We start from the raw sequence: 28000 nt of genomic DNA, 5'->3' as shown, positions 1-28000 counted from the left end.
ACACAGTAAAGTTGATTTGAATTTTCACATTATTTTTACCATTTACAATATAATCAATTACACGTATTATGTACAAGTGAAATGATAGCTTTCCTACCCTTTGCCTGTCCTTCCACGGCGACCGCAAATAATCTATCAGTTTGTGATAAATAGATACGGAAATCAGTTTGTGATAAATAGATACGGAAATCCTCTATTGGTTGTGGCATTTTAGTACCTCACCACAAATTGCTTCCGCATATACCTCGCTGAATGATAATCACTTCTGCTTCATGCATTAAAAGGCAACTTCAAACAGCAAGAAATTTTAGCGGCTCACCAAAATGAACTGAAAAGCACAGATTAAGAGTGATCAACTTCTAAAATCCATTCAGTGCACTCTTGGAGAAGTTGGAATTTCTGATGAATGGCAATCTTCCAAATTAACTCCATCTTGCTACGGAATTTCGTTGCATCCTCCCTGCATTTATATGAGCCAGCACATACACATTGATCCGCTAAGTGTGCAGCTTTCACTTGTTTACACCTAAGGCATACCAGATCCTGTAGATGGTAGAGGCGCTCTCTCTGCCGTACAATCTGAAGAAGGGCATTCTCCATGACCTCTCTGTCATAAGGCTGCCCGCATTGCGGCACAACACAGCGCCACTCCCCAGTTAGTAGAGCTGAGTCACGGCACACATCCAGGTCTCTACAATCGTTGCAGTAGCTGCAGTAAGAAAAGAAAAAAGGTAAACAGCAAGTGGTTTGAAAATTTTGATATTATTAACGGGGATGCAGGAAATCAAAGAAAACTCAGAAGCACTTTTTAAAATTCTTGACAAGTTTTATGACTAGGCAATGCATGAGACCTATTAGAAACCAAATTAACAGTGCCCTCTGTAAAGTAGTATAGGCCATTGTTTTTTTACTTTTGTACCTGCAAATCACATTTGGTAAGGTGAACAATGCACAGGGATCACAAAACTCGGCTTCAGGTGCAAACTCCCTTACACGCAAATATTTCAACAGATTCCTTCTCATTACCTGTAGAATTAAGACATAGGAGCAAAAGCATTACTCACTGACAAGAACTAATATAGAACAGTTCCAAAACATACCTAAGGTTGGTCAAAATTAAGGCAAGAGTGAGTTGAAAAAGACAAGTCACTGGATCAAAAAAGATGAGTATAAGGTCTCGTGTTAATGTGTGTGTGTGGCATATGATTCAGAAGGACAAGTAAATACCATAACGTCATGGTGAACATTTTGGTCAAGGGAGAAAACACCGCAGACATGCTTAATGAACTCCAGCGCTGCATCCCCTTTGTGGATATCACCAGCGAGTTGTGGCAGCCCAGGAGATCTGTGATGGCCATCCTCAGATTTGTTCAGCTCCTTCATGTGAAGTATGGTATCATGAACAATTCCCAGAAGTTTATCTGTAAAGTATGAGCTCATCTGTGGAACATAAAGCGGAACTCCATAAATCAGATCAAGTACTAACATAAGAGAAGAAAACAATAAGGTTGTACAAGGGTTGCCAAATATTATCATCAATCATACCTGTCCTTTAAGAAAATCTATCATATGAGACTCAAAAGTCTCAGCAGCTGCAACAGTGATGGATGGCGTGCAATTGCTGTCATTCTGTAAAGATGTTCTAACTGCTGCCTGCTTCTGCTCATAATCCCAGGGAATATATAGAAACTGAGATACAATATAAACAAAATGGTCCTGCAAAATACCAGAAAGATGATATAAAATATTAGAAACCTGGAAGATCATGTAGCCATCATGAGTACTGCTTGAATTAAAACCTAAAGTGTGATTATAATTATAGTTATGTTCCTTTAGCACGCAAATTTTGGCAGATTTATATACCAACCTGAATTTTCTTGGGTAAGTATTCAGCAATATTCCAGCTTGATACAATATCCATTTGAGCTTCGCCATGCATGCTTCCATCAGCTCTTGCCGGAATTCCACCATAGTTATACTATCATAGAAAGCCATGGAAACTCAGACTAAATAAAGAAGAAAGGTAAGGTGACTACAAAATGGTTCAAACTTGTTACTTGGAGCATTAAATGAATAAAATTAAGCCATCTAGGAAACATAGAGTGATCTGATTGCATTAAATGTTCAACAATTTAATATCCCAAAGTATATTTAATGGTTTCCATAGCAATACCAGATTTATCCGTCAACATGACACACAATTTATGAGGTGTTAACAACCCCCAAAAAAATAGAGCATGCCCTCTAATAATGGAAATTCGTGTCAGTTATGTAAATTATATATTAGTAATGAGTATCGCTAATCTTATGTAGATTAATGGAGAATTTTCAAGTGAGGATGCACTCATTCAAAACAGAATGCGAACATCCTCCTAGGACTACCTCACAATGCAGTTCAAAAATCAGAACTGTCTTCTTTAGGTCTTTCATGGGCCAATCATGAAAGATCAGCCACATCAGAAACTACTAGGTCATCTACATTGTGCCGACCAACAGTCAGTCACATCAAAATGAAATTATATGACAATTTTCTATTCGGAAGATTCATCACATGGATTGTCTTTTTTAATGGAGAACCTAAAAAATGGATAGTTCTGATCATTTGATTGCATGCTAGAGACAGGATGTTTGCACTTTTCTTAAATGCAAGCATCCACACTTGAAGTTTCAAGTAAATTACAAAAATTGATAGTTTTCCTTCAAATTCAAATATCCCTTGGTTTGCAACCAAAAAGTTTATATATATCCTTCTGTTAAAGTAATTTGCAATTATAATTGCTAAACATTTACTTCCAAAAGCTTTAAAAAATTAATCAAATTAAAGTGTGTGAGTGTGTGTTTGTGTAAACAAGAAGGAGAAGAAGAGAGAACAACGACCAAACCTGATCCATGAAAAGCAGGGAATGCCAGAATTGCAATGGTTCAAGCTCAATCCACTCAAATAGTTCTCTGCATATCAAACACAAGGGATTTCAACAAGAAAGAAGAAAAAGTATACAAACAAATGTTCTCTTCCCAGACAATCTCACAACATAAGATGCTTATGTTGCCAGATTGTGAATCTGGACCATTGGATAGGTTGATTGTTATTGTGCTCCAGGTTCACAGTTTGGGAAGAAAACATTACCTGCACACACGCACACCCCTACAGACACAACTCCTAAATGAAAACCAACCTTGCTTGCAGTGTTTTAAGCAAGCTATCACAATAAGCTTTGGCTCCTGACAGATCAAACTTTCCTGTGTCTATAATAACCTTGCAGAAATTCGCAAATATAATCTTGGCACCCAATTTTCGGAATTCGATCATTAAAATTGCAAGCACCTTTGACATGACCTATTGAAATTTAACAGAAAGAAACCAAAACCCAGTTGATTAGGCCCATTTTCAAACACAAAATAGATATATGTGTCTAATCATCAAACTTTGAAAAGAATAAGAACTATCACCAGGCCACTTAACTATTGTGAAAAGGCTAAATTATTTAGTAGACAATATATCTTGCGTTGCAACCCTAATTTGATCCTATAATATCAATACAATGTTTACAAAAAGAAAAAGAAAAAAAGTGATGTTATAAAAAAACTGTTACCTTGTGGAGTATGCGGTGAAGAGCTGGATCATGAAGTTTAGACTGGGGGCTGCATTATGAAGGAACCAACAAGTATATGAGTCAAAACTAGAGGTACATTTAACAAGAAGGTATATCCAGTAAAGTGGGAAGCAGTAATTTTTTATTTTATTTTATAGGAGGGACAGCAGTAATTATATGAGACAAAACAGGAGTTGTATGAAACAAGAGACGGCAACCTGCAAAGCCATCGATATAGATGCTGCAATAGTGCATCAGCATACACATTTCCAGATGTTACTGCATTGGCAAGACATCTCTGGATCAACTGTTTCAAGACACGGAGGGTATGTGCACATGAGGTAGCTTCATCAAAGCCAACATGTAGATCAGACGTAGAGTTCACATCTGATTCAAATCCTAGCAAAGCACCTCCTTCCATTTCATTCACCTGGTTGCTTTTCAGAAGAGCATTTACAGCCAGATGATGTATCTACATAGAAACATGAAGCAAATTTTAATACAACTGTCTCACATTATATAAACTCAGGAAATAATTGGTTTACAATATTCAGAACCTTTAGCTCCACAGTGACCTTCCTATATGCTCCCGGGAAAGCAAAGTCATGTTGATAGACCTGTTCCATAGAAGGCACTCATAAGTAAAAAGAACATAAAATTAAAATTTGCTTATTGATAGACATTTAATACTTGAATGTTAGTTAATTCCATGATTAGAAGAGATGGATCCCAATTTCTTTTCTTAACACCTTAATGCCCTTGTATATTTATTTGTTAGTTTGAGACTAACCTCATCGGCAAAACATGTATCTTCTTCATTAATGCCTCCTAAATCTGGATTACCATCATCAGATATCCAAAGCACCTGTAAGAATCAACATTCAAGACTCAAGGACGGGGGAGAGTTGCAATGAACCATGCAATGCATTATATAATCGAAAACCTAACATTTACTAGTGTTACACAACCACAAGACTCCAGAAACTAACTCTCTCAAAAGCCAATATTTATTAAACTAGCACACTCTCATGTACAGCACCATCCTGCACATGGAAAGGAAGGTACAGCCCCACCCTGCACCTTAAAATGAAAACAAGAAGAAAAAAAGGAATGAAAAATTGGCATGGAAGTTTAGAATCCCGAAGTTCTGACAAAGCAGAGTGTTGATACCATCTTAATTCAACTATGGGATCCCAAAAGCTTAAGTTGCCAATAATGTATATCAAGCTAACAAAGATCTAAACCAATGGTCTTATCTTTGACAGATCTAAATAACGCTCCAGTAAAAAAGAATACACGGCCTCGACTGATTAAACCATCCAAACAACGTAAGAGCTTCAGTCCTACTACTATGATACTACTTACATCTGAAAACTCAAAGATGTACAAGATATTAGCTGAAAGAAAAACCTGTTGCTGATCCCGTAGTGCTCTTGAAAAGAAGATATCTGCTGCGTGTATAAGCCAGTCAAGTTCAAAATTACCCAATGGTACCTGCACCAATAAGTTTGAGAAATTGATTTATTTACTATTAACAAACAGATTAACAGAAAAACATTGTTGGTATGGAAACAAAGTTAATACATGGGCATATCTTGAGAGGGAAATTCTCTCCCTCAACCACTGAGGTGATGCAGCACAACGTTGCATTCCAATTTTTGCTGCCACTTGTTGCCACCCAAGAACCTGTACGAAGCAGTAAAATATTTTGAATCAGATGCTTAATAAAAATAGAAAATGCATGTGAAGAGTGAAGGTCTATTAGGTCTAAATAGACTACCTGATAGTTACTATCACGAGCATTAGAGGGAATGCTCACACAAGGAAAATCATCAAGAGCTCCTATACTCGACTTCATCAACTGAAAATTTGGGCATTCAATAACAGCAACTGTAGGTCCATGATGTTCATGTCTGTCAGACACCAAAACCATATAAGGAATTAACCAAGTGTCTAAACAAAAAAGGGCATTATTTCCATAATACACTGCAAGAAAATTTGCAACCTACCCAGTTGAATACCATACAAATATAGCTCCAAGTGGAAATCTTGACAAACAACTTTTAAATAGTACGTGAAAGATAATTTACAAATGCTCTGAAACAATGAGAAAACTTGTGCATTCTCTGATCAATAGAACACTATCTTACATGCAACTTAAAAACATAATTAACAAATAACTTGTGAAGACAAGCCTACACCCACAAACAATGGTGCATTAGCAACATTGTAAACATAACTAATATTAGCCCTTCACTTTGTCAGGGGCAGTATACAGTTACTTTGGGCCAAATCAGAAAATATTTCAAATATATAGTGCCCACAAAACCTATCCTTGTGCATCAGGCAGAAACTTCAATAGGAGGCAACTATCTTGGATTTAAAAAAAATTGCACTTTAAATAGCACAGCAACAATTTTAAAAAAAAAAAGCATTGCGACAATATGGAATCAAACCTGTGCTCATTAATTGCACGGTGCAAAATCATTTCAGCATCCTTGGGAAATCCAACATAGTCAACCTAAAATTAGTACATAAGAAAAAGAGGACAAATATATGAGCCATTAAAAGTGGAAAAAACAGCAGGAAATTTTCACCCCAAAAAACTGACAAGTTCACCTTAATAATGATACCATTCCTAGGGGGTGGCTGAATTGATAATGCTTGGCAAGCTTCACGAAATTGTTTCTCAAGAAAAGATGCTGACAAATCTTTATTTTGATAAGGATTTACCACCACAACAGTTATTGTCCTTGACGCAGGAAAATAGGCAATAAATATAGCTCGCCCTTCAGATGTGCTGACATTAAAAACATTAACATTAATGGCTATATGTTCTCATTTGAAGGCTAAGAGACTATCGAAATGGTCAACAAATTAAACCTATTAATTTACTACTCATTCCAATATCAGATAAATTTTTGTAGGGATAAGCTTAAAAAGAAAAAGAAAAAGAAGTTGCGCAATTAGCGCTGCAGAAATGTATGCTATGTTGCATGTGGAAACTGTAAAAAATTGTTTCCTAAGCCAAAATTCAGCATGGAAAAAATGCTTCATAACTTCATACAATCAAGGAGCCAATTTACAGGTAACACACAAAAAAGAATTACCTCTGGTACAAGTAAAAGAAAGAGATCGATTCGTCCAGATATGTGCACTCAGTAGTTGTCTTCATGTGCAGTTCACTCACACTCCAACCATCCTGGACGTTTCTCTTCTTAGCAGTTTTATCCACTTTACAGACACAACCAATCTGAACAATTGCATTGAACTCCAAAGGCACTTTTGTTTCATATATTCCCTGAACAAAGAATTTGAATCAAGCTGAAATGTATCAAGTAATCACTAGAACATAGCTCTTATTTAAAAAATGAATCATTTATTGAATATGTAAGTTCTTCCTTCTCATCCCAAAAAAAAAAAAAAAAAAAAAAAACAAGTAATGATTCTAACTATCTTCAAAATCATCATCAATAACAAGATTTATATGTATCAAGATAAAATTTTGATAAATCAGTGAAATACAGCAACAAATGATATTGCAAGAATGCTAAAGTTCACCAAACGATTGCATTGAAACAAATCAAGTAATACCACAATAAATGATTGTTCAAGAACGGTTAAAATGCATAGCTCTGTGCTGCAATTTATTTCCAAGAAGGGGGATACTAATTCAGAACTATAGAAGAGAAATCTTAAGCAAATTTGGTTAGAAGGCAAAGTCATAAGACCAATTCAGAACTCTAGAAGTTAAATCTTCATCAAACTTTGGTTAATCAGACTGAAAAGGAAAACCAAGAACTCCAGTCATTAAAAAAGTATATCATGACCAATAGCAAAGTATCGGTAGCTAAAGAAAAAGTGTCAACGGGATGGTTCATATGAAATTATGTACTGACCTCAACTTCTGGATCGCCAAGAAGAGCTGCAAGTTTTTTGCTTAATGTTTTAAACCGACCCTCATCAATTATAGCCTATTCACAGTCAGGAAAAAAAGAAATATGAATATTAAACCTGAGATGCCTCTCAGACAATAAAAGGTTAAGAACCGCATTACAGCTTGAAAACAGTAAAACCAGAAGTACCTCATACAGGTTGTAGGCACGCCTTCCATGAGGAAGAGTCTTGTTGACATTCTTTCCTTGAGGTTTTTCTTCAGAAATTTTTTCAAATAGTTTTTCTATAGGTGCTTTAGAATTGATGTAAAAAACTCTTGGAACAGTAACAGGAATCTTAAGCATGATTCCTTCGACAACAACCCAAGCAGAAAATTGGTCACCCTGAGAACTGGGAACTAGTTGTAATATCTGAACCACATAAGTTAAGCGGTGATAAGGTAATTATTCGGGGCTTTCCAGTCAAATACATGAATTGAATGAGAAATACCTGCCAGTGACAGCGTGTTAGGGCTTCTTCATTCCTCCTAAAATATGAATTAACGCCTTTCCCCTGTGGTTCTTTATGATTTCTACCACCACCAAGCACCTCATTATTAGCATGGTGCACAGACCTTGCATTATTCAATCTGTCAAATTGGACAACAATTTTCCTTAACGTTAGTTCATAGACTCCATTAAGAAAAACTGTTCTGAGCTCAACATAGGTACAACTCATACCTATGAACACAAATTAACACATACTGACAAGTGCTATAACATCATCGACAGATAACAGAGGTGATGAGGATCGGATTTAAAGATTATATAGACTATTTTATCTTGATTACTCCCATTGAATTTCCCATTCGGAATCATGCATTTGTTCACAACCTATTACAAACGTGTATAAGATACAGGTCTTGACTTGGCATTCATTTTTTAGCCTTCCCAGACCATAGAGACCGACACGATTGACCCTTATGAGATCCTACAGATAATATGGGATGAAAAAGAAGCGATCTAGGTAACCATAGGGTCCATTCATATATATACACAGCATATTGATTTGCTCCAGAAATACTTTTGACTTTACCTGTCTACTGTTAAGTGAGATATCTATCTTAATACCAGGGAGGTATTAGGCAGATTTCTAGAATTTTGTGAACTTTTAGCACATGTCAATCTGCACAAGTAAGCTCCCTAGGCCATATATATGTAGGTAAAGAAAAGTACCTTTGCTTCTTCCTCCTGTCAAGAGTATCTTTCCATTTCCTCTTCTTTATTTGAAGCCAGCCATGATAATCTACATTTCTATCAATAGCTTCAGAAGAGACAGCATTTTGCTCTTGAAGCTCATTTTCTTTATTATTAGTTCGTTGTTGCTGTGAATCTATTTGACCTGCTGTCTCGACTGAATTTTTCTTGTTATTAACTTCATAACATCGGACAATTGGTCTGGGTCTATTTATGGAACTGCTTTTTCTGTTGAAGTCTTCCAAATCTTCAACAATCTCTTCATCAATCACATGATTAGGGCCGATAGTATCACTGTTCTTTTCCAGCAAATGATCCCTGTTCAATGATCTGAACATATCAACCAATTTGCGCTGTCGAAATTTGTCGTCCTTCTCACGAACCTTCTTATGCAGCCAATCAGGATGAGCTACCCTAGGAACAGGATTTGCGACCTGAAAAAAATTCAACTGATTTCAAGTACAGCTTGAGAAGGACAGAGAATGAGATGCAACAAACAACAGTTCACAAGCAAAAGAACCTTTTGCATTGCAGCCGGAATGGTGACAATTTTCTGAATTGCTGAACCAAGACGTTGCTTGTAATAGGACCAGTCAATAATGGATCGAATGCCGACATCTGATGAAACCTTGCACCACTTCCGTACATAAAACTTCATGATTTCTGATGAGTTGAAAAACAATCTCTCTTTAGAATACAAACAAGAAAATGAAAAGGGAGCTGTTGTTGACACTCCGCAATAGTCATCGTGCAGTCTTCTTTTGTAAAAAGATTAAGGGAGGAGTTACACTTTTCCCTTGTAAAGAAACAAGAGAGGATTGCAGGACGACAACTTTGGAGTGTAAATACCAGATCCCTACAACAAAAATAATAGCTGAATGTTACCCGCATCTGTTTCAAATATTGCAACTGGAACAGCACGCTCACTTACAGGTGTGCCCTACTCAAGTCAACACCACAAAAAAAACAAAAACAAAAAACAAAATCAGATTCAGAAGACCCAGAGTTGAAAAGAAATTCAAAAACCATTAGAAAGGTGATGCCATTTTCTTTTTCTAAGTCATTTGGGTGACCTATCTAAGATGGCAAAGAGAGACCATACAAACACAGAAAACCAAATTGCAAGAGTCACAACTTTCACTGTTGCAAAATACTAGTCCAAATTACAAAAAACTAGTCCAAAAAACCTTTTATTGAAAAATTATAGATTGGATGCCAGAAAGGATGCATAAGAAGTCCATATAATAAGCAAATTAAATTATCAAGAGAAGGAGCAGTGCAGCAAATTATGATCAACATTCACCCCCACATCACAAAACAGACCAATAGGCACACATGTACAACCAACCAAACGAGAATTTTAACTTTAGTAGGTGCACCAGTCTTTCAGATCATATTATATAGTTACTAAACAAGGGACACTTGGATAATGAAAAAATAAATTAAAGGAAGACCGCTAGATAGTTGTCGGAATGGATTGGATTCAACGAGATACTATTAATCTGAGAAAATAAATTTGAAAACTCTCTTAACTCCCTATCATTCATATTCCCTGTAAGGGTTAAGCTCCAAGAATTAAGTTGAAGATAAGGAAGATAAAGAGGAAACGACCATGTTATGATTCAATTGTTTTCTCGTTCTTTCTTTCTTTCTTTCTTCTTTTTTTCTCCTCTTTAACTTCCACTTATCACAATACTTGAACTTAGGGCATACCTGACCCACCCAAATGCATTACTCACTGTTCTCTCAATTTCGCGATGAAGATTATAATCCAAATAAAATAGTTTCCATTTACCTTTGGTTCACATGCAACTATATACTGGCAACGCAGTCCTTTATCTTTGACCATCGAATCACCGAGAAAATTAGCAAGACGTCTTGCAGTGGTCACTGCACATGACTTTTGCTCTCCATAATCTGCTAAAGACTTGCTCATTGTGCTTGACTCTGATATATATTCAAGCAACTCACTGTCTGCAACATCCTTTCCTTGATTCTGAGAGAATGGGGGATAAAAAACAATGAAATTTAAAATAAGCATCTCTTTGAATCTTCACTTAACCAACAACTTTTAACATCCTTGAGTAACACAATATGACAACGAAAGTCCCTCAAGTACATGCTGGGAAATATTCTAAACAAAGCAATTGCGATGAGACAAAACATTAAACATTGACATACATCAAGGAGATCGAGCCAGCGATTGGCGACAGAAGCGACTGCTGAATAGCATTCCTCTAAAGTAGAACCGTGAAGGAACTTATCAAAAAGCTCGGCCTGCAAACAAGAAAGGTATTTCATGCGTGGGAGCAACAAGCATTGTCTCGAATTTTCAAGAAGCGCAAACATATTATAAGGAGTCAGTCTGATAACAATTGAAGAACGTCAACACTAAAGCATTTAGCACATAAAACGTCAACTTCCAAGCGATAATTTTCACTTAGAATAGCTTCAACAAGTTAGGAGTCAGTCTGATAACAATTGAAGAACTGGAATGCTATCCATCAGGCACCTCTATTGGATGGTTAAGTTCAAAACTTTTTTGTCCTTTTTTTAGGTTTTGATTGTCCGCTACATATTTGTGGAAATATTAAAATTTACAAGGAAAAGGGATACCTGGAAAACCTTGATGAGCTTCAGCTCACCTCTACGCTTGATCTCGAAACCTTTAAGTTCAGCAAGGGTCCCATCATCATTGAAAACCGCATATCGCTTCTTAATTAGAATTCCTTCTTCTTTAGAAGCCGGAAGAATCATTGCCTACATGAGAGAAATAGTTTGTTATCAAATTACATGAAAGCACTAGTCAAAATAAAATAAAAACATATCACTGTGTTACCTTGTAGGGTCCATCCACTTCAAATTCAATAGAACATTCACTATGAGTTGTGTAAGTATTTCCAATAGGATCTGTAAGAGTCTGGTAAAAATGGTGTTGAGAATTTGGAAGGAAAGGCAAAGTTGTGCAAATAAGACAAACCAAATTGCAGTATACAATGCATTTTGCCAGAGTCGTTCCCAGTGCAATGGAAATAAACAATTTAGAAAAATGTTCCAAGCTGACCTGGTATTGATCATTTGTATTGTTCCTTGCTACATCAACGTTAAGCATAACACATGGATATGAGATAGTCAGCTTCTTCTTCAAGTCTCTGAATATGAGTTTCCCATAAATTAGAGTGGAAAGTAGCATTGCATATGAAACATAGACTTACCTACTAGAATGGAAAGTAGCATTGCATACGAAACATAGACTGTTGTTGTTTAAGTAAAATCAGTGGTCATAGAAATAGCAATCTGGCTGTCATTATGGTATACATGTAACCAAGTGAATTATTAAGATGAAAATCATACTTTGTTTTGAAGGTAAAGTTCTCCGGAAAAGATCCAGGGAGCGCACACCAGATACCATCTGTGTCTAATTCAAGAGGTTTTCCAATTTTCTCAACCAACAAGCGAGCATTCTGAATAATTTTAGCTCCAGTATATGTAACTACTCCAGCCATTTCCATTGAATACCACCTTGCACCCCTGGATTAACATGCAAAAGCATCACAAAAAGGTAACTAGAAGATATCACATGAACAACAGAATCTATCTTACAAGAATTCAAAGACGAAAGTCATTAAACTCACTTGCGCATGACATATCCATAAAAGGAATTAAGTATACACTTATGTGCAAGTTGTAATGAATCGTAAAGCACTACCATATCCTGCATACATCAACAAACAAAGACATTAGAAACAGGAGACTCTGTTGGTGAGAATAATACAAAAAAGTGTTCAACAAGCTTATTTCCTTTAAATAATTTTTTCTTAAAAAAACACAACAAAATTGATACAGAGAGAGAGAGGTTTAAAAAAAAATTCATACTTGTGCTTCCTGGATTTTTATAGAATTCCCACTAGCCTTGGCTTCAGACAACTTCCCCTTCCAAACCTTATTAAGCCCTTTGTACTCATACCTTCTATCTCGAAAGCTTGAAGAACATCAATTGAACAAATGATTCAGCACAAATGAGAAAAGAGAGCAGAAACAGAAGGAAACAAGTAATCATCACGTCGGCACAAAGACATTTTCTAATAACAATTATGTTACAAAAAATTCATGAGTAAAATCTATATATTTCCATTCCAAAGGATTTTTCTACTTAGTTCTTAGTTATGACTGCCCTTATTCAGATGAACATGCAAACTTCTCACCTGCGAACTGTGTCAACATAGAATGAATTTTCCCTCATGCAAATCCCTGCTTCCCGAAGTTCAGTGACTGGCTTGTCCACTACTCGTCTATACGCCTGTCAAAGAGAACCAAAATTAGAATGTTAGGCATTACTCTGAGAAAATATTTGATCAAATACAGTGTAGAATATACCTTCTGACAGTATTTTTTTAGACGCTCTTTGAGCCTCGATTGCTGCTCCATTTTAGGCAACTCAAGAAAAGATTTTGACAGCTTGGAATTGGCACCATCAACAAACTCAGACTCAATTTGCTTCTTCAAATGATAATAGTCACTGAAATTGAGCAAAATGATGTCCATACACAATAATTAATAAGTCTGTTGATAACATAGCAGAAGTATAGACAGAAGGGGGAAAAGAGGAAAAAGGAAAGATTATTAAACTAAACCTCTTCTTTGCCATGAATATTTCTCCACGCCAAACCCATTCAAGCTTGCGAAGACAAGTTTTTCCTGGACGGTTGAAATCACAAGCAGTGCAGATCTCATCTGTTACTATTGAGGAGGGCTGGAAATAACAACAGTTGTTACGATATGCATTCATGGAATCTTCAAATGAGCAAACAGAACAGCCCCAACAACAATCTGACAATGCAAATGGGGAAGAGTACATTCTTGCTGAAAATATTGGTGCTGACCATTACAGTTGGACTACTAAAAAAAAACAGAATTTTCTATAAAACTTTGATTGGTTAACATGACTCCAATAGAAACAAGATAACCAGAAGCACTATTAACCACCTAGATCAACAACCCTTTTAGTGGACACTTTTCTATGAAAATAAAAAACAAATGGCAGTTATAAACTGAAAAAAGGAAAAAAGAAAGATGAAATACGTGAGTAATATAAAATCGATATCTGCAATTACTGAAAGTAATTTATTAACCAACACACCTGAAGCCTATTTGTTAAAATAATGTTGGGATACATTGCAGCAACATCCAGATGATAAATAAGGGGGCTTTCTTCACGTATAGGTTCATCTCGCAGCCCCACAAGCTACAAACAAGGAAAGGAAATCACTAATGAATAAAGTTAAAAAAAATATATTCATGACCCTATTCAGATTTAAATGAACATTACCTCTTGAAAACTAAGTGAATAACTAAATAGTAAAAGATTTAAATCCAACGCAATACGAAGAGGGGTGTTCATTATCAAATCCAATCAAATTTGATCGGTTTCAATGAATTTGGCCAATGAGAATCAGGGATCGGATCGCTAAAATCAAAATCCAACATGATCGGATTGCATGATGGATGTCCCAGTGAAAATCCAATGCAATCCTATCTAGTTGGCTCCATGCTTCTTGTCTTATTGGAACTTGAAACTAAAAAAGTTATGAAAAATTTGAGTCCTCTAATGGAACAAATTTTGGTACTTTACATTTGATCCTGTTAATACGATTGGATTGGATTTGATGATAATCATTTTATTTTTCAATAGGTTTTTTGCTTCATTTAAAAAACAGATCATCCAATCTAATCCAATTCAATGTCAAATGGATTGAATCGGATTAGATCACATCCCAACCTCAGATTGGATTGGTTTGTACAACCTACAATCCAATCTACATTGGATCGGATGAAAATTGGCTACAGAATACAGATTAACAGTTTCGAACCGATGAACATCCCTAAGGAAGTTTACATCAATCACCAAAAAAACCTGCAACTTTTTGGACTTGATAAATCAAATAAATCATATTATAAATAAATAAATACTTAGACATACACGAATGAAAAAAATAACAGATCTGCTTGAAAATAAAAATGATCAGCACCTTTTCCAATATAGAACTCTTCACTTCTTCATAATTGGACACGGATTCCAAGTCCATCTTACCCTCTACTCGTATAGCATATTGAAGATCTCGATCAAGGTTGTTGATCAATTGCTGGAAATCAGAATTCTCAAATTAAGTATACAATATAATGCGATATTTAGCATTTGTAGTTGAGTAGCATTGTTAGGACTACCATGGGGAATTTTGCATGACTTTCAGGAAATATTACAAATAGCAATGGAATTGAAAAGAAGTTATCCTACAGATATATATACAAACAAATTACTGAAATTAGGATATAAATTTTGAGAGGATCAATTGGATTCAGCCCATTATACACTCACTCCTACCAAATTTGCAGGCTGAGATCACAGATCATGCACAATACAACCACTTCTCTGTTAGTGGACTAAATAATTTGTAGCAATGAGCCACTTGTTCATAGAGCAAAAAAACAAATTCTGAAAAAGAAATGTAATTGATCTTTGTGTTCTAAAGACAAATCCAGTATGGCATGGCACCATAGAAAATGACCATTAAAAATGTTATAATGTGTTTCAGAAAAATTGAGTCGGTGAAAATAAATCAAATTCAGTACATGTTAATGTGGTTATGGATGTTATAGAGAATAACTAACATTTAAAATATGAGCTTCTAGTCATATGCAATCCATCAATATACAAAGATGATGCACCGATCTTTAATTAGAAGTGATGTTAAAGGAATGATAGTCCACAATAAAAACTTTAGAAATGATGGTACGCCAATCGATCAAACCAGAACAACCAGTCCATTTAAAACAACAGAAATAAACATTGGTAGTGAAAAAAATGATGAAAACATACCTCATAAGCAGAGGCATCAAGCTTAAAACTGGTTGGAAGATCAGATCTAAACACACCACTTTCAAGGCATTCAACATGGCCACCTATATAAGTCTCACTCTCTAAAAGGTGATTTTTATAGAACTTTTCGGGGTCAGATTGGTGTTTGTTAGGGCAGATAACATTTGCCTTGTATGCCTGCATAAAATGCAAAATTAAATGTGAAACCGGGAGAAACTTAACAGCTGAAATATCTTTTTCTTTCTTTTTTTCTTGTAAGAAACAGAACTATTCATTAAGTTAATTGTTGAAATTGAAAATCAAGACTAGTTTTTTTTTAGCAAGAGAACTATAGAGGAGTTTTCTTCAAACAGACACAAAAAAGCATCAGCATTAGTGTATGATAACACACCTGGACCATGAGAAGCATTTCACAAAGGGTTCCACTACCCTTGCGCAAAACCTCATCCGGAGACATTGGAATAATAGTTGCAAGTGAGAAAATGAAAGGATGAACATAGGTCATATACAAGTAATAAGTTGCAACGGCATCAGAGACAGAATACGATGCCATCATCTGTGATTACATATTCAACCAAATAGAAAAAGATCAGAAATGTTCTTGCAAAAGAACGTACAAAAGCAAATACAACCAAAATATTCAGACACACTAGCATGTATGTTCACAAAGTCAAACTTTATGACAATCCAAATTCATAAAAAAAGAGTCTCTCTACCCAGCTCTTGGTATGGCAGCCAGATACCATCATAGTGCCCCAGCATCAGAGAATTTGATAATTTATCAGACATAAAGTAACAGTAATCACAATACAGACAAACACACCCACAATTTGATTAAACAAAGAATTTTCTTCTGTTGACCTTTTTATACTTGTACGATCATCTTCGTATCAATCTATATAGATAGTCTAAGGTTCAGTATTGAATTTTAAAGGTTAAACAGCGCCCCACATGAGTATGTTTCTCCAACCCCACAGTTGGTTTATACATCCACTACTCAATTAGCCTTTCTGCATGCATTAAGCATGGTTCACATGCTAATCTCAATCAAGCTAGTAACTCTATACCCTACTTCATCCTCCACTGAAAGGGACAAAATCAACACTCAGACAAAAAGAAAACATTGCCAAATCAATGAACACGGGTGTGTAAGCTGTAGTAGTCTCTACAGTACTTAATGTAGTTGTCAGTTCATATATCATGTCTCCCTTATCAATTATTAACCTTTTCTATCTAAGTGCACCATGCCAAAGCATTCCTGCAAACAACTGAAAAATCATTTCCACTCATCCATACCTGAGGTTTTTCCTTTGCAAAGCGAACCATATCCTCCGGATTCACCTCCAGGGGATGATAACCTAACTTTGCCTTTGTAACAGCCTGAAATAAGATTATATAAAATAATATTATACTTTCATCTACATAACAAATACTAGGAAACAAATAAACATACTTCTTTTTCATCTGGTTTACACAATAATTGAAGGTGAAGTTATTAAACCCAAAACAACCAAACTATAATTAGGAATGTGTAGCATTTGTTTCCTTATAGAGCTATGTTAAGTAAAAGATTTCAACAATCTATAATGATACAAGATAAATTTTTTTTGGCAATTCTGCTTTCAGGAGATCTTTAAGGGTCTTCTGATACAGCAGTGACAAAAAGACCTTGAGAAATTAGTGTACAACAATATAAATTAATTGCTCCATCTATTGTGAAACCGTAATAAAGAATAAGAGGTTAACCATGAGAAATTAATATGGAACAAAATAAATTTCTAAAAGACTAACAACAACAGCAAAAACCAATTAGAAGAAGAAGAAGAAGAAAACAATGAGCTTGAATTGGACAATCAAACCTTAAGGCCTTGGCTCCCTTGAGGAAGATAACTATCACGTTTGACCCAAGCAAAACAATCAAGATGGCAAGCAAATTTAGCCCGGCATTCCCCCTGGTTCTTGTCACATTGAAATCCAACCTCCTGCAAGGTGAAGAGCAGGGGGGGAGGTAAAAGAAGAGCAAAAATTAGTGCAAAACTAAAATGTGAATATCTCTGAGATCACGCAGACACAAAAACAAAAATTACATTTTGCAATTTCCAGTGGAACGACAATATCAGTATCACACAATCCCTTTGTGTGGTGAAATTTTTTTCATTGGTAGGAAGTACAAATATATAGATAACAACATTTTTGAGAGTTAATTCAATATTTTTATGTCATCATTATACCTAAAATCATCTAAACTGGGTGATGTTTCATTATGTCTCCACTGCTTATATTGCAATATTTATATATGCTGCGAATGCAGAAAGATAAATTACACATGTTCACAAAAATTATAATGACGATGCACATGACCCTGAATAAAACAATGGGTAAAAAGCTTCATATACATGTCACGCGCAGTTAATGCTTTAAATCTATTAAGAAAAGTAAACTGTTGTTGGCACTCCAAAAAAGGCATCCTGTAGACCCTCATGGTTTTACAGAGGATTGCAGGATGAATTTTTTGGGTGCCAATAACAGCTCCCGATAGTCAACTCTAGATCAACAATAATATTCAGAGCCCCCTGTATGTCAATCAATAAACATTAATGAAAAATGGCATTAATATTATTTACATAATATTAAAGAATAAGAAACTTCCATAAGCAGTGAAGATGATAATGTTTAATATCCAGTCTTTTTGGTAGTTATTTAAGGCTTACAACCTAGAAGTCTGGGAACACATTGTTGTTCAAGTAAATGTAACTTGCAGAATTAGCAACATACATCACTCATTTTTAACCCATGATATGCAGCTCTGGTTTCCAGGAAAGGCCAGTCGAAATAATCACCATTGTATGTGACATAAATTCCAGGCTTCACCTCCCGCATATGAGCAAACCACTGTCTTAGAAGCTCTACCTGCAACAATGACCATATAATTTGCAAAAGTAACAAGTAATTAGCATTCCAAAACCCCTTATACAAACTAAACTAATCAAAATATCATATCTGGCGGGCTGGGATGTGTTTTGTGTGTGTATGGGGGTGAGGCTGGAGTTTCTATGGATGTCAATACCTCATTCTTCACATTTGTCACCTTGAAAAACCCTTCAAATTCTGGTTTTGGAGTGTACTCCAGATCCTCTATATCATCCCCAACACACTGCAGATACAAGAAAGTAAACCTGTCAATACATACATTTTTTTTTATAGGAAACTTAAACCTATTGCAGCTAAGAAGGAAGTTAAACATATCAATACATACATTTAACTTCTATTTTTTGTTTTATATGAAATTTAAACCTGTTAACCCTTCAAATTTCAAATTTAATACGTACATTTAACTTAGAAGTGCAATAAATAAAATATTGATGGTGAAGAAAGCAACAAAATAGCACGTCTAGCATGAAAATACAAGTTTGCAACAATAGGCTTAAATAGATGCAAAACAAATGAACAATTAGTAAGCTTCCCAGTAAAGGAAAATAAAGACAGGACCTTGGCATCTTTTTTCAAAGAAAATTTTCTAAAATTCTTTCACATCCTTGCTAAATGAGAACACAACCAGTTTGTTGGATAAAGTTGAAGGTAATGAACTCAAAAGAACTAAACATATCCACTGCAAACATTTATTAAAACTATGCACACTTATTTGGCAACATACATGATGAATCTCAAATGCAAAACTTGAACAAGGTAAGAAATTACTAGAAGGACATGAATCCTACCTCTCTGTTAATAATCAGGAAACCTTGTCCATCAACCATGTACGAAATCATCATTATTAAATCATATTCAGCATCTGGAAATTTCAAAGGTAGCTTAGTCGTCTCAATATCAAATGCACAAACATGAACTTCAGCGCGCTGCAGAAGATCTGTCCTCATCTCAAGCATAACACCAGTACTGGATACACTAACATCATACCACTGGCCACATCTTATATCTGAGTACCAAAACAATTTGAAAGGGGTTTAACTTTTTCAAATTCAGAAACTCAAAACAAAAGATAAAGGTCTAGAAAGCAGCCAGATGTAGTTTAAATCACCATTGTCAATGGCAAAGCGGACATGGTAGGGAACATCAAATTCACGAAGATCAATAATACAATCTAGAAAATCCTGAGGCCTTTGTTCTCTACAAATCAAGCAACAAAAGAGTATCAGGATCAGGAAACAAATACAATTTACGGTTCAACGCAACAGCAGACCAACGCAAGGTGCCTGTTAACCAAATAAGCTATCTACAGGCAAAGAGCTCAACATCCAAAAGGAACAAGAATCAATAACATAACCTCACCGTTTTCCTATTACTATTGACTCGTAAGCATCTGCAGCATCAAATTTGGCGTGGTTTCTTTCGACAACGTGTAATAGGTCACTCTTGACATTCATTAGTTGTTGAACATTATCAAATGATAGCTTTAGGTAGGACTTGCGTAGGCCAGACAAATGGTTTTTCTGTCAAGGAGTACAGAAGGATATTAGAATGCACGCATTGGGAGATACAATTGAATAAGCAATCAAATAAAGCACCATGATCATTATAATATCAGCAAAGATTGGAAAACTAAACAGCAAATCTAAGCAAACTGATTATATTCATAATTTATGAAACAACATACTCAATTATAGGATGTTCAATCTTGAATTTAAATTAGATGGTGTTAGACATCTCACCACTACCGTACTATCATGATACTATTCTAATATATAAAAAGTGTAATGGATGAACAAACCATAACTAAAAAAAATTCCAGTTATGAATGTATCTCAAAATCTTGCTAGCAATTACAGGGTTTGCCAATAGCCACACAAAAAAATAAAAATAAAAAGACAACTAATCAGATGCAATTTCTTTAGATGAGTCTGTAGAAATCACTTCTAAAAATGGCAAAAGAAAATTAGGTTGTCAAAACATCTAGTTAACGTTGGAAGATGAGACAATAGTCCTGACGCTAGGCAAGAATATAGTTAAGCTTAAGTGCAAGAAACTAGAGAGAACATAACTGCTCAAACATATCAGGTCAAGAATGGAAATTCACTGATTGAAATCTTTCCATTACACTTGATACCAAACAATCTGGTGTGGCAAAGTAGCTCAAAATATTCTAATTGGGTCCATGTTCATGTATGAAGTTCATCAAAGTAACTTTTGGAAGGTCCATGTTAAGAGATTTAGAAGCAACACGCTAGTAAAAGTCAAAGTCATGTCCAATGCTTGAGGCAAGTTCGGAAACAGTCTAGGAAAAGATAATTTCATGCTCAAGTGAAGTTGTTAGAAACTGAGCCACCTACCCATATCAAGAAATGAAGAAGTAAGACACGATTATGTCGGCATGAAACCTAAGTTTTTCCACATTTGACTGAATAGTGAAAGCTTTTATGTCAAATTGGTGACCCAATTGTCAGAAAAACTTGAATTGAAAGGAAATAGGCCAAAGGTGCATATCATAAAATGGAAAAGTTCTAAATAAAAAGACAAAACTTCTCATGGGTACAAATAATTTCTGTTCAAGAAAATACTTGCTAAAAAAAAGGAAGGAAGAGACACCTTTGAATAGAAAATGACTATAAAAGATGTTTCTTGGTTTACGGGTGTAAAGTAAAACATGTGGCTCAACCAGGCATACCTTGATTTAACTTGGAATTGTAGAATGGAATGTCAAAAGAGTTAATAAGGGAAAATAACTGCCAAGGATTAATAAACATTGCCAAATTTTGGAAGGTAGAGTGACTGTATAAAGCTGGTGATGGAGGAAGGTACTTACCAGATCAAGGTCTTCTTTCTCCACTATTTCAATATCAGCAATTTGATTTTCATATCGTCGTCTCAAATATGCTTCAACATCCATTTCCGTTTTCTCCTAAAATAAAATAGTCATCATCACTCTGAAGGTAACTGATGGTTGAAGAAAAATTTTCAGAATCAAACATATAACATTGATTGAGACCTTTGAGGCTGCATAGAAGTAAGGGCGGAACTTGTATTTTGACTTGAAAGCAGAACCATCCTGCAATTAAATTAGAAAATAGGTATATAATTAATCACCATAAAATAAAACTGATTATGTTAAACATCTTTATAGAATATCTTACCTGCGAAACGAAATACAAATCGACGCAACTATAAACCTTACGGGTGTCTTGATCCTCCCAAGATGACTGCAAATTTATAAGGAAGCATCCATCATTTATAAATGCCAATCATTAAGGTATTTGAACTCAAACTTACCACCATGTGGTTATACCATATCGAAAATTAACAAAGAAAAACAAAAACATCAACAACAATAAAGAATAATAAAACTTCAATTATGATGGTTCATTTAGAAACTCTAGTCGAGCAGCAACAGGATTTGTAATTAGAAACTTCAAAGGAAATGTTAAGATTGGTGGCACTTACTATTGGTTATGGATCTGTCCTTCAAACTGATATTGCAGCCTTAAAGTATGGTTTACATTTGGTTAAATTATAAAATAAAATAAAAATTATTAAAGAAGCGTATTCTAACGTTTTAGTTGATATTTTAAATTCTGGTACTACTAATATTCCTTGAGGTATTTTATCATAGGTTAGAGATATTCGAAGACTTCTTCTAAAATGAGCATTTTGAGTTTCGTCAAGTTTTCCAAAAAGCTAACATGGTTACAGATTCCTTATCAAATATAGAACATAAATATTCACAACCTTGTGTTTGGTTTTCCAATTTTCCTACTAATGTGACAATTAAAATCTACATTGATGTACTATTGGGTCCCAAGGGGATCTCCTATGTAAGTCTTTTCCTTTTCATAAAAAATAAATTAAGTATAATGCAACTGAGTAGTAAACAAAGTTGAGTTTTTCAATTGTTTGCAGTAAATTGTTTTTGTTTCCTAGAAGGTGAATATTACACCAGGAAGCAAACTAATCAAAGAATGACAGTGGCTAGGCTTTATATGAAGCATAGAATAAATTGCATAAAATATCTAATACCAAGATGGAGATATTTCAAAAATCAGCAAAAATTCTCACTCACTTGGCCCAAGAATAATAACAAAATTCAAGTAATTTTATCCAACTTTCCATTACAAGATGGCTCCAAACACAGCTTAAGCTTTCAAAATCCCAAATCCCCCCTTTTACCTTCGCTATCTCAGTAACCAAACAGACCAAGAAAAAACGCAGATTTCTAAAATGGAAGACCAAATGGGGCAAAAATTGATTGGTACAGAATCTTACGGATGCGAAAGTGAGCAGCCATCCGAGCCGCTTATCGCCTTCGGAGAACAGATCGAACCCTAGCTTCGACTCGAGCTCTTCCTCGGCGCTGCGCATAACCTTCTGCTTCTTGGAGCTCCATGAGCTTCCACGGTCCCGTTTTCGGCTCTGGAAGCCGCTCATTGTGCTTGGCCTGTGAAATGGAAATCCGTCTGAGATTTGCTCTCAGACTTTGAGACTGAGAGAGAGAGGGTTTTAGAGGGATCAAAGCGTTTTCCCGCGCTTGCATCTACTACGCCTTTATATTATTTGGTTCCTATGACGGAAATGGCCCTTCGGTTGATCAAATTTTCGAGTAGTGCCACTATTTGAAAGTACCATCGGATAATTTGTGGGGCCCGACTGACTTGGACTTTGGGACAGTGTTCGGCCTGATTGGCTCGGCCCATCATAAAACAAATTTATGGACACGCCTAGGAGCAGCAAGAGAGGGCAGTTTTTTTGTGTTTTTTTTTTTTTTTTACAAGCGATATTAGAAGAGAAGAGTCAAATTGAGGACCTCAAGTACCGAAATAAATATTCAAGTAGTTACAAGTCCCTTACAAGGGGAAGCTACTTTTACAAAAATGATTTTTGTTTTATACACCCAAAGAATTGATCAGCACATCTGTAGTTTAATGGCAACTATTTTTTCTTGTTTGGTGCTGAATTTGTCCTATGACAAGTTTTTATCTCCTTGTAAAAGGGCAAGAAAGAACGAAACTTGAACATTTAAAACTAAAACTTTTTAAATCGAAAAATATAATGTAAAAGATGGTGTACATGGTCTTCACCAACTTAAAGGATTAGTTTTGAAATGTTTTCAAATTTTGTTGGATGTATTGAACAAATGTATGTACTCAAAATTGAGGTACAAAGAGTTTAGGGTTTCATAACTGTGTAGTTTAATTAGAGTTTTAATTTTTGGACTAAGTAGTTGATTAGAGTTCGGTCCATATATATATATATAATATTTGAGCAGTAGGAAATTGAACTTAAGACCTCATATGCATGAGTAAGCGTAGTTTTTTTTTTTTTTTTTTTAATATACAAAAAGGAAAGTATAGTTTAGAATAGGGTATCCGATACAAGTCAAACTCAAGACTAGAGCTTTGGATGCAACGAGAGGTTACAATGAAGAGTCTTTAATAGCCGTCCGATTCAGTGCAAAATTATTATTGTATTGGATTGCAGAATTATAATGAAGGGGTTAAAAAATTATTAAACGTACAGCCGTACACATTTTAGATCAAAGGCTTTTCAGAAGCTGCAGAGATGACGAAGAGGCCAAGGTTGTCAATGGCACTGCTAGCAATGGTGGTTCTGCCAAATTTTCTATGTGTATGCAACGCGATTGAGTCACCACAGTACTCGGTGGTTCACTCAGAATCAGACTTTGAGATCAGACTTTACAGAGAGACCTCATGGATGTCTGCTCCTGTTAAAGATATCTCCTTTGAGAAGGCCACCAGAAATGGCTTCCACAGGTACTTCCACTTTTATACTCACCTTAGCTTTTGATTTTATCTTCTGGGTTTTTAGTTTCATCAAACAATTATGAATTACCACCATGAAATTTTATATCTTTGAAATTGGTTCTTTATTTGAGTCTAATACCCCATTGTGATGGGTTTTCTAATTGTTTGGAACAAAAATTGTGAAATACCCACCATGGGTTTCTCTCTGAACCCACCATTTACCTCCTGATTGAGTAGAAAAAGTCAATCTTTTGCCCATGTGTTTCCTCATTGATATAAGATAAACAGGAAATCATAGCAGATAATGTTATTGATAGCTTTCTGGGAATATCGGTGTAGTTTTTTGAAACAATAAATTTTTTATGGATAAATAGGAAAAAATCTGAGAGGTGCTAAAAGAATGCAAAGTTAATTGAGATGGTTTTGATATTTCAATAGAAAGCATGCTATGGTGAATCATTTCTTCAAAATTGTAGTTCTATGATGCCCCTTTCTTGGGTTCAGTTAGCTTGGTTATGTTTGCCGATTCGCTAATGTCCTGAAATCATCATCACAATCACCTGCGACATCTTTTAGCAATAGATACATTGCTTTCTACATGTAGATGAATCTGTTGGACAGTCTCCGATGTGTGCCGGTTGATGCAAGAAGTTGATATATGTGGATCCTCTTGTGAGTCCGGTGTACATCAATGGCTGACAGCCACTTAATGCATGGGTGACTGTCCAAAACAAAGCTTTTATGTGTACTGTTTCGTCAAAATAGAGACTCACTCACCGCAAATATATGTAGTTTTCTTGTGAACATTATATTATGGCAGAGCTTCAGGGGCACATATTATACAAACTCTGTTGGATATGCTTTTGCTAATGATAAACTTGGCTATGCATGATATGCCTTTCTTTGTTCAACCGATGGCTACTGTCTGCACTTTGCCTGGGTTATTTCAATTGTAAACTTGGATGTCGTTGGTCTATGCTAATAGTTTCCCGATTAACTCACAGGCTGTTCCAGTACATCCAAGGTGCCAATTTGAATTTCTCTCGAATTGCAATGACAGCTCCCGTGTTGACAAGCATAGTCCCAGGAGCTGGCCCTCTTCACTCATCGGCCTATTTTGTTAGATTCTACTTGCCTACAAAGTTCCAAACTACTCCACCCACACCTCTCCCTGAACTCAGCTTGGAACCCTATACCTGGGAAGGTCATTACGTTGCCGTCAGGAAGTTCTCTGGATTTGCAAGAGATACTAACATAGTGCAAGAGGCAGAGAAGCTTGCCACCAGCTTGAGCAGGTCTCCATGGGCAAATTCTACATCAGAAGAAAGCAGCTATGCTTATTCAATCGCACAGTACAGCTCCCCATTCCGGATTATTGGGCGTGTGAATGAGGTTTGGGTGGATGTCAATCCATCTGGTTTAGGTGGCTATAAATACAGTGAAATAGCTACGTCCTGAAATTCTTCAATTACTCAATGTGACTTTGTAAATTTCTGTAACAATATTCAAGGGAGTGATCTATGAACCGGACAAGAAGTGGTACATCTTAATCTCCTTATGTGCATCTGTATGTACATATGTGTTTGATAATCTGCATGTAATATGTCTCTGCGTTCCTTTTTTTTTTGAAGTATGAGCTAGTGAAAAATAGTACAATATAACATCAAGTCGAAAAATATAAAAACATTAGTTCTTCGTGATTTCCTATGTCGAGGCGTGGGAGAGATTATTGATATGCTACCAAATATTTGGCTGCAGGAAATGAACCCTTCAAAAATCTGTTTCACAAGTTTTTCTATGGTATTCCTAGCACCTCCAAGAGATGAGGCAATTTATCTCAAATATTTGCCTCATCAATATGTGTTCGATATTTTGTCACTTAAGAGATGAGACAAATAGTTACAGTAACTATTGTCCTATGTGTTGCACGGTCAAAACACTCCCCAACACGGTCAACTTATGGTCAAGACACGGCAAGGGCGATTTTAAAATTGTTTTTAAAGAATGGCTCAAAACACAACTATTGAAACATGGTATGATAGTAGTTGACCCTACATATGCAAGTAGTCTGCTATTATTATTGTGTTTGATTAGTAATATTCCACGAGAAAAATTACAAATTATGTAAAGATTATGAGGAAGCAGTTCCGTATGTTTGGAACCTTGGTTGTTCATTTGTTGCTGTTCGTACCAAAAATGGAAAAAACCCAATAAGGGTTAATTTGAGGAACTTAATTTATTTCCTCAAATATGTCTTCACAATTTGGTTTAATTCTCAAGACCTTGACCTGTCAAGATGTTAAAAGGTAACGGTCTTTTCATATGGCACATGCTGATTGGAGAGGGGACCAAAATAAACTATTTTTCTCAGTACTTGGAGCAAAAGCAAGGCAGTTAGGTCCGATCAAGATTTAAACAAAGCTTAAACATGAGCCTTCGGTGGTGCTTTATCTGTTACCTTTGCCTTTTTCTTCTCCACTTGAGATTAATTAACAAAAAGACAGAATTCGTAATGATGCTATTTGAACTCAGAATTTTATTATTTGTTCATCATCATCGGGTTCAAATATTCAGCTTATAAATAGAAAGCTATGCAGCATCATTTGAGGACTTTCTCTCCTAATCAGACGCAACGTCTTTAAACACTACAGACTTCAACCCGATCAACACCAAATCTTAAATTGAGTTCTTAGTTTAAACAAATCTCACTCCCATTCCCAAGAATCACCCCGTCAACAATTCCTGCAATCATCTTCTTTATTACTCTGCCAAATACTTGTAGGTTTTTGGTTAAGTAATTTGATGCATGTTAGGGTATATGCCATGCTTAATATGAGTTTTGCTTCTTGTGATTAAATTTACGAATGCGCCTAAGGTAAACATCATACTCTTAGGGTTTTGTGTGATTGTGTGAAGTTCTCATTGAACCTAAGGTCTTTTTATATGTTTATATTTATGCCTCACACCAAGTATAAATTTCGTTTAAGAAGAAGTGGTTAATTGTTGTGACATGAGTTAATCATAATTTTGGAGAACTAATCATCAACATAACTTGGGAATTTTGATAGTATGCATGCTAAGGTTTGGATAAGAGGAATTGTGGTGAAACTGTTGTCTTGGTAAGTTTCTTCAAAATCTTTTACAAACTTATTTAGTTCACGTTTTTCTTCATTATCTTGTCATTTAATTTTCTTGTTTTTAACGTTCTTTTAAAGAAAATTTTTCAAAACCAACTTTGAAAACTCCTTTATTAAAGTTTTAGTTGAGTCATTAGTTTTAAGTTTATTAGTTAGGGTGTCTAGAGTAATTTAGGATTTAAATTAGTTTATAATTCACAACAACTTGAGAATTAATTCAGTCTTTGTGGGAACGACCTAGTACTTGCCTTGACTATATTGCATTAACCTTGTGCGCTTGCAAGTTTATTTCTTGAATTTAACTATCTAATTTTCAGGTAGTAAAATTATACATCATATAGCTCAAAGGGCTGGGAAATATGAATTATTGTTGAAAAAGGAGATTCAAAGAAAGAATATGTCCAAACCGGCTTATTACAAAAGTCTGATCCATCAAGTGGAAATTGTTGAGGAAATGGAAGAAGATAGACCTGATCAGATGCATGTTGAGGTGTCAGCTCAAAACTCCTATTACTTGCAAAGCACTAACCAGACCAAGCAGAGAGCAAAG

General features: G+C 35.5%; 2 protein-coding genes across 3 annotated transcripts; one reads left to right on the top strand and one right to left on the bottom strand.

Moving 5' to 3' along the window:
- LOC18772839 (DNA polymerase epsilon catalytic subunit A) lies at window positions 12-23075 on the bottom strand. 2 transcript variants are annotated; one of them, XR_002272134.1, is made up of 50 exons: window positions 22818-23075; window positions 21692-21757; window positions 21547-21606; window positions 21364-21459; window positions 19893-20053; window positions 19642-19730; window positions 19322-19539; window positions 18670-18756; window positions 18378-18512; window positions 17462-17584; window positions 16899-16982; window positions 15994-16158; window positions 15603-15779; window positions 14755-14868; window positions 13866-13970; window positions 13360-13478; window positions 13103-13244; window positions 12931-13025; window positions 12602-12707; window positions 12361-12440; window positions 12080-12256; window positions 11790-11877; window positions 11565-11645; window positions 11342-11485; window positions 10907-11002; window positions 10521-10721; window positions 9611-9665; window positions 9246-9388; window positions 8705-9159; window positions 7980-8118; window positions 7679-7900; window positions 7493-7567; window positions 6704-6894; window positions 6213-6393; window positions 6050-6114; window positions 5374-5506; window positions 5178-5279; window positions 5004-5087; window positions 4384-4458; window positions 4151-4210; window positions 3812-4065; window positions 3594-3642; window positions 3177-3337; window positions 2883-2949; window positions 1868-1978; window positions 1546-1716; window positions 1228-1440; window positions 920-1026; window positions 218-709; window positions 12-132 (listed from the first exon to the last, which is right to left on the bottom strand). XR_002272134.1 is itself a non-coding variant. In XM_020566439.1 (49 exons), the coding sequence occupies exons 1-49, from the start codon at window positions 22977-22979 to the stop codon at window positions 343-345; spliced, it is 6651 nt and encodes a 2216-aa protein (XP_020422028.1). In that variant the 5' UTR covers window positions 22980-23075; the 3' UTR covers window positions 12-342. The 2 variants fall into 2 exon arrangements, 1 of the variants encoding a protein (XP_020422028.1); XM_020566439.1 differs by having other exon boundaries at window positions 12-709.
- LOC18774565 (heme-binding protein 2) lies at window positions 23858-26010 on the top strand. Its single transcript, XM_007205835.2, has 2 exons — window positions 23858-24322; window positions 25318-26010. The coding sequence occupies exons 1-2, from the start codon at window positions 24111-24113 to the stop codon at window positions 25769-25771; spliced, it is 666 nt and encodes a 221-aa protein (XP_007205897.2). The 5' UTR covers window positions 23858-24110; the 3' UTR covers window positions 25772-26010.

The sequence above is a fragment of the Prunus persica genome, chromosome G6 (assembly GCF_000346465.2).
Source record: "Prunus persica cultivar Lovell chromosome G6, Prunus_persica_NCBIv2, whole genome shotgun sequence".
NCBI classification, from domain to species: Eukaryota; Viridiplantae; Streptophyta; class Magnoliopsida; order Rosales; family Rosaceae; genus Prunus; species Prunus persica.
This window is presented reverse-complemented; position numbering and strand designations above follow the sequence as displayed.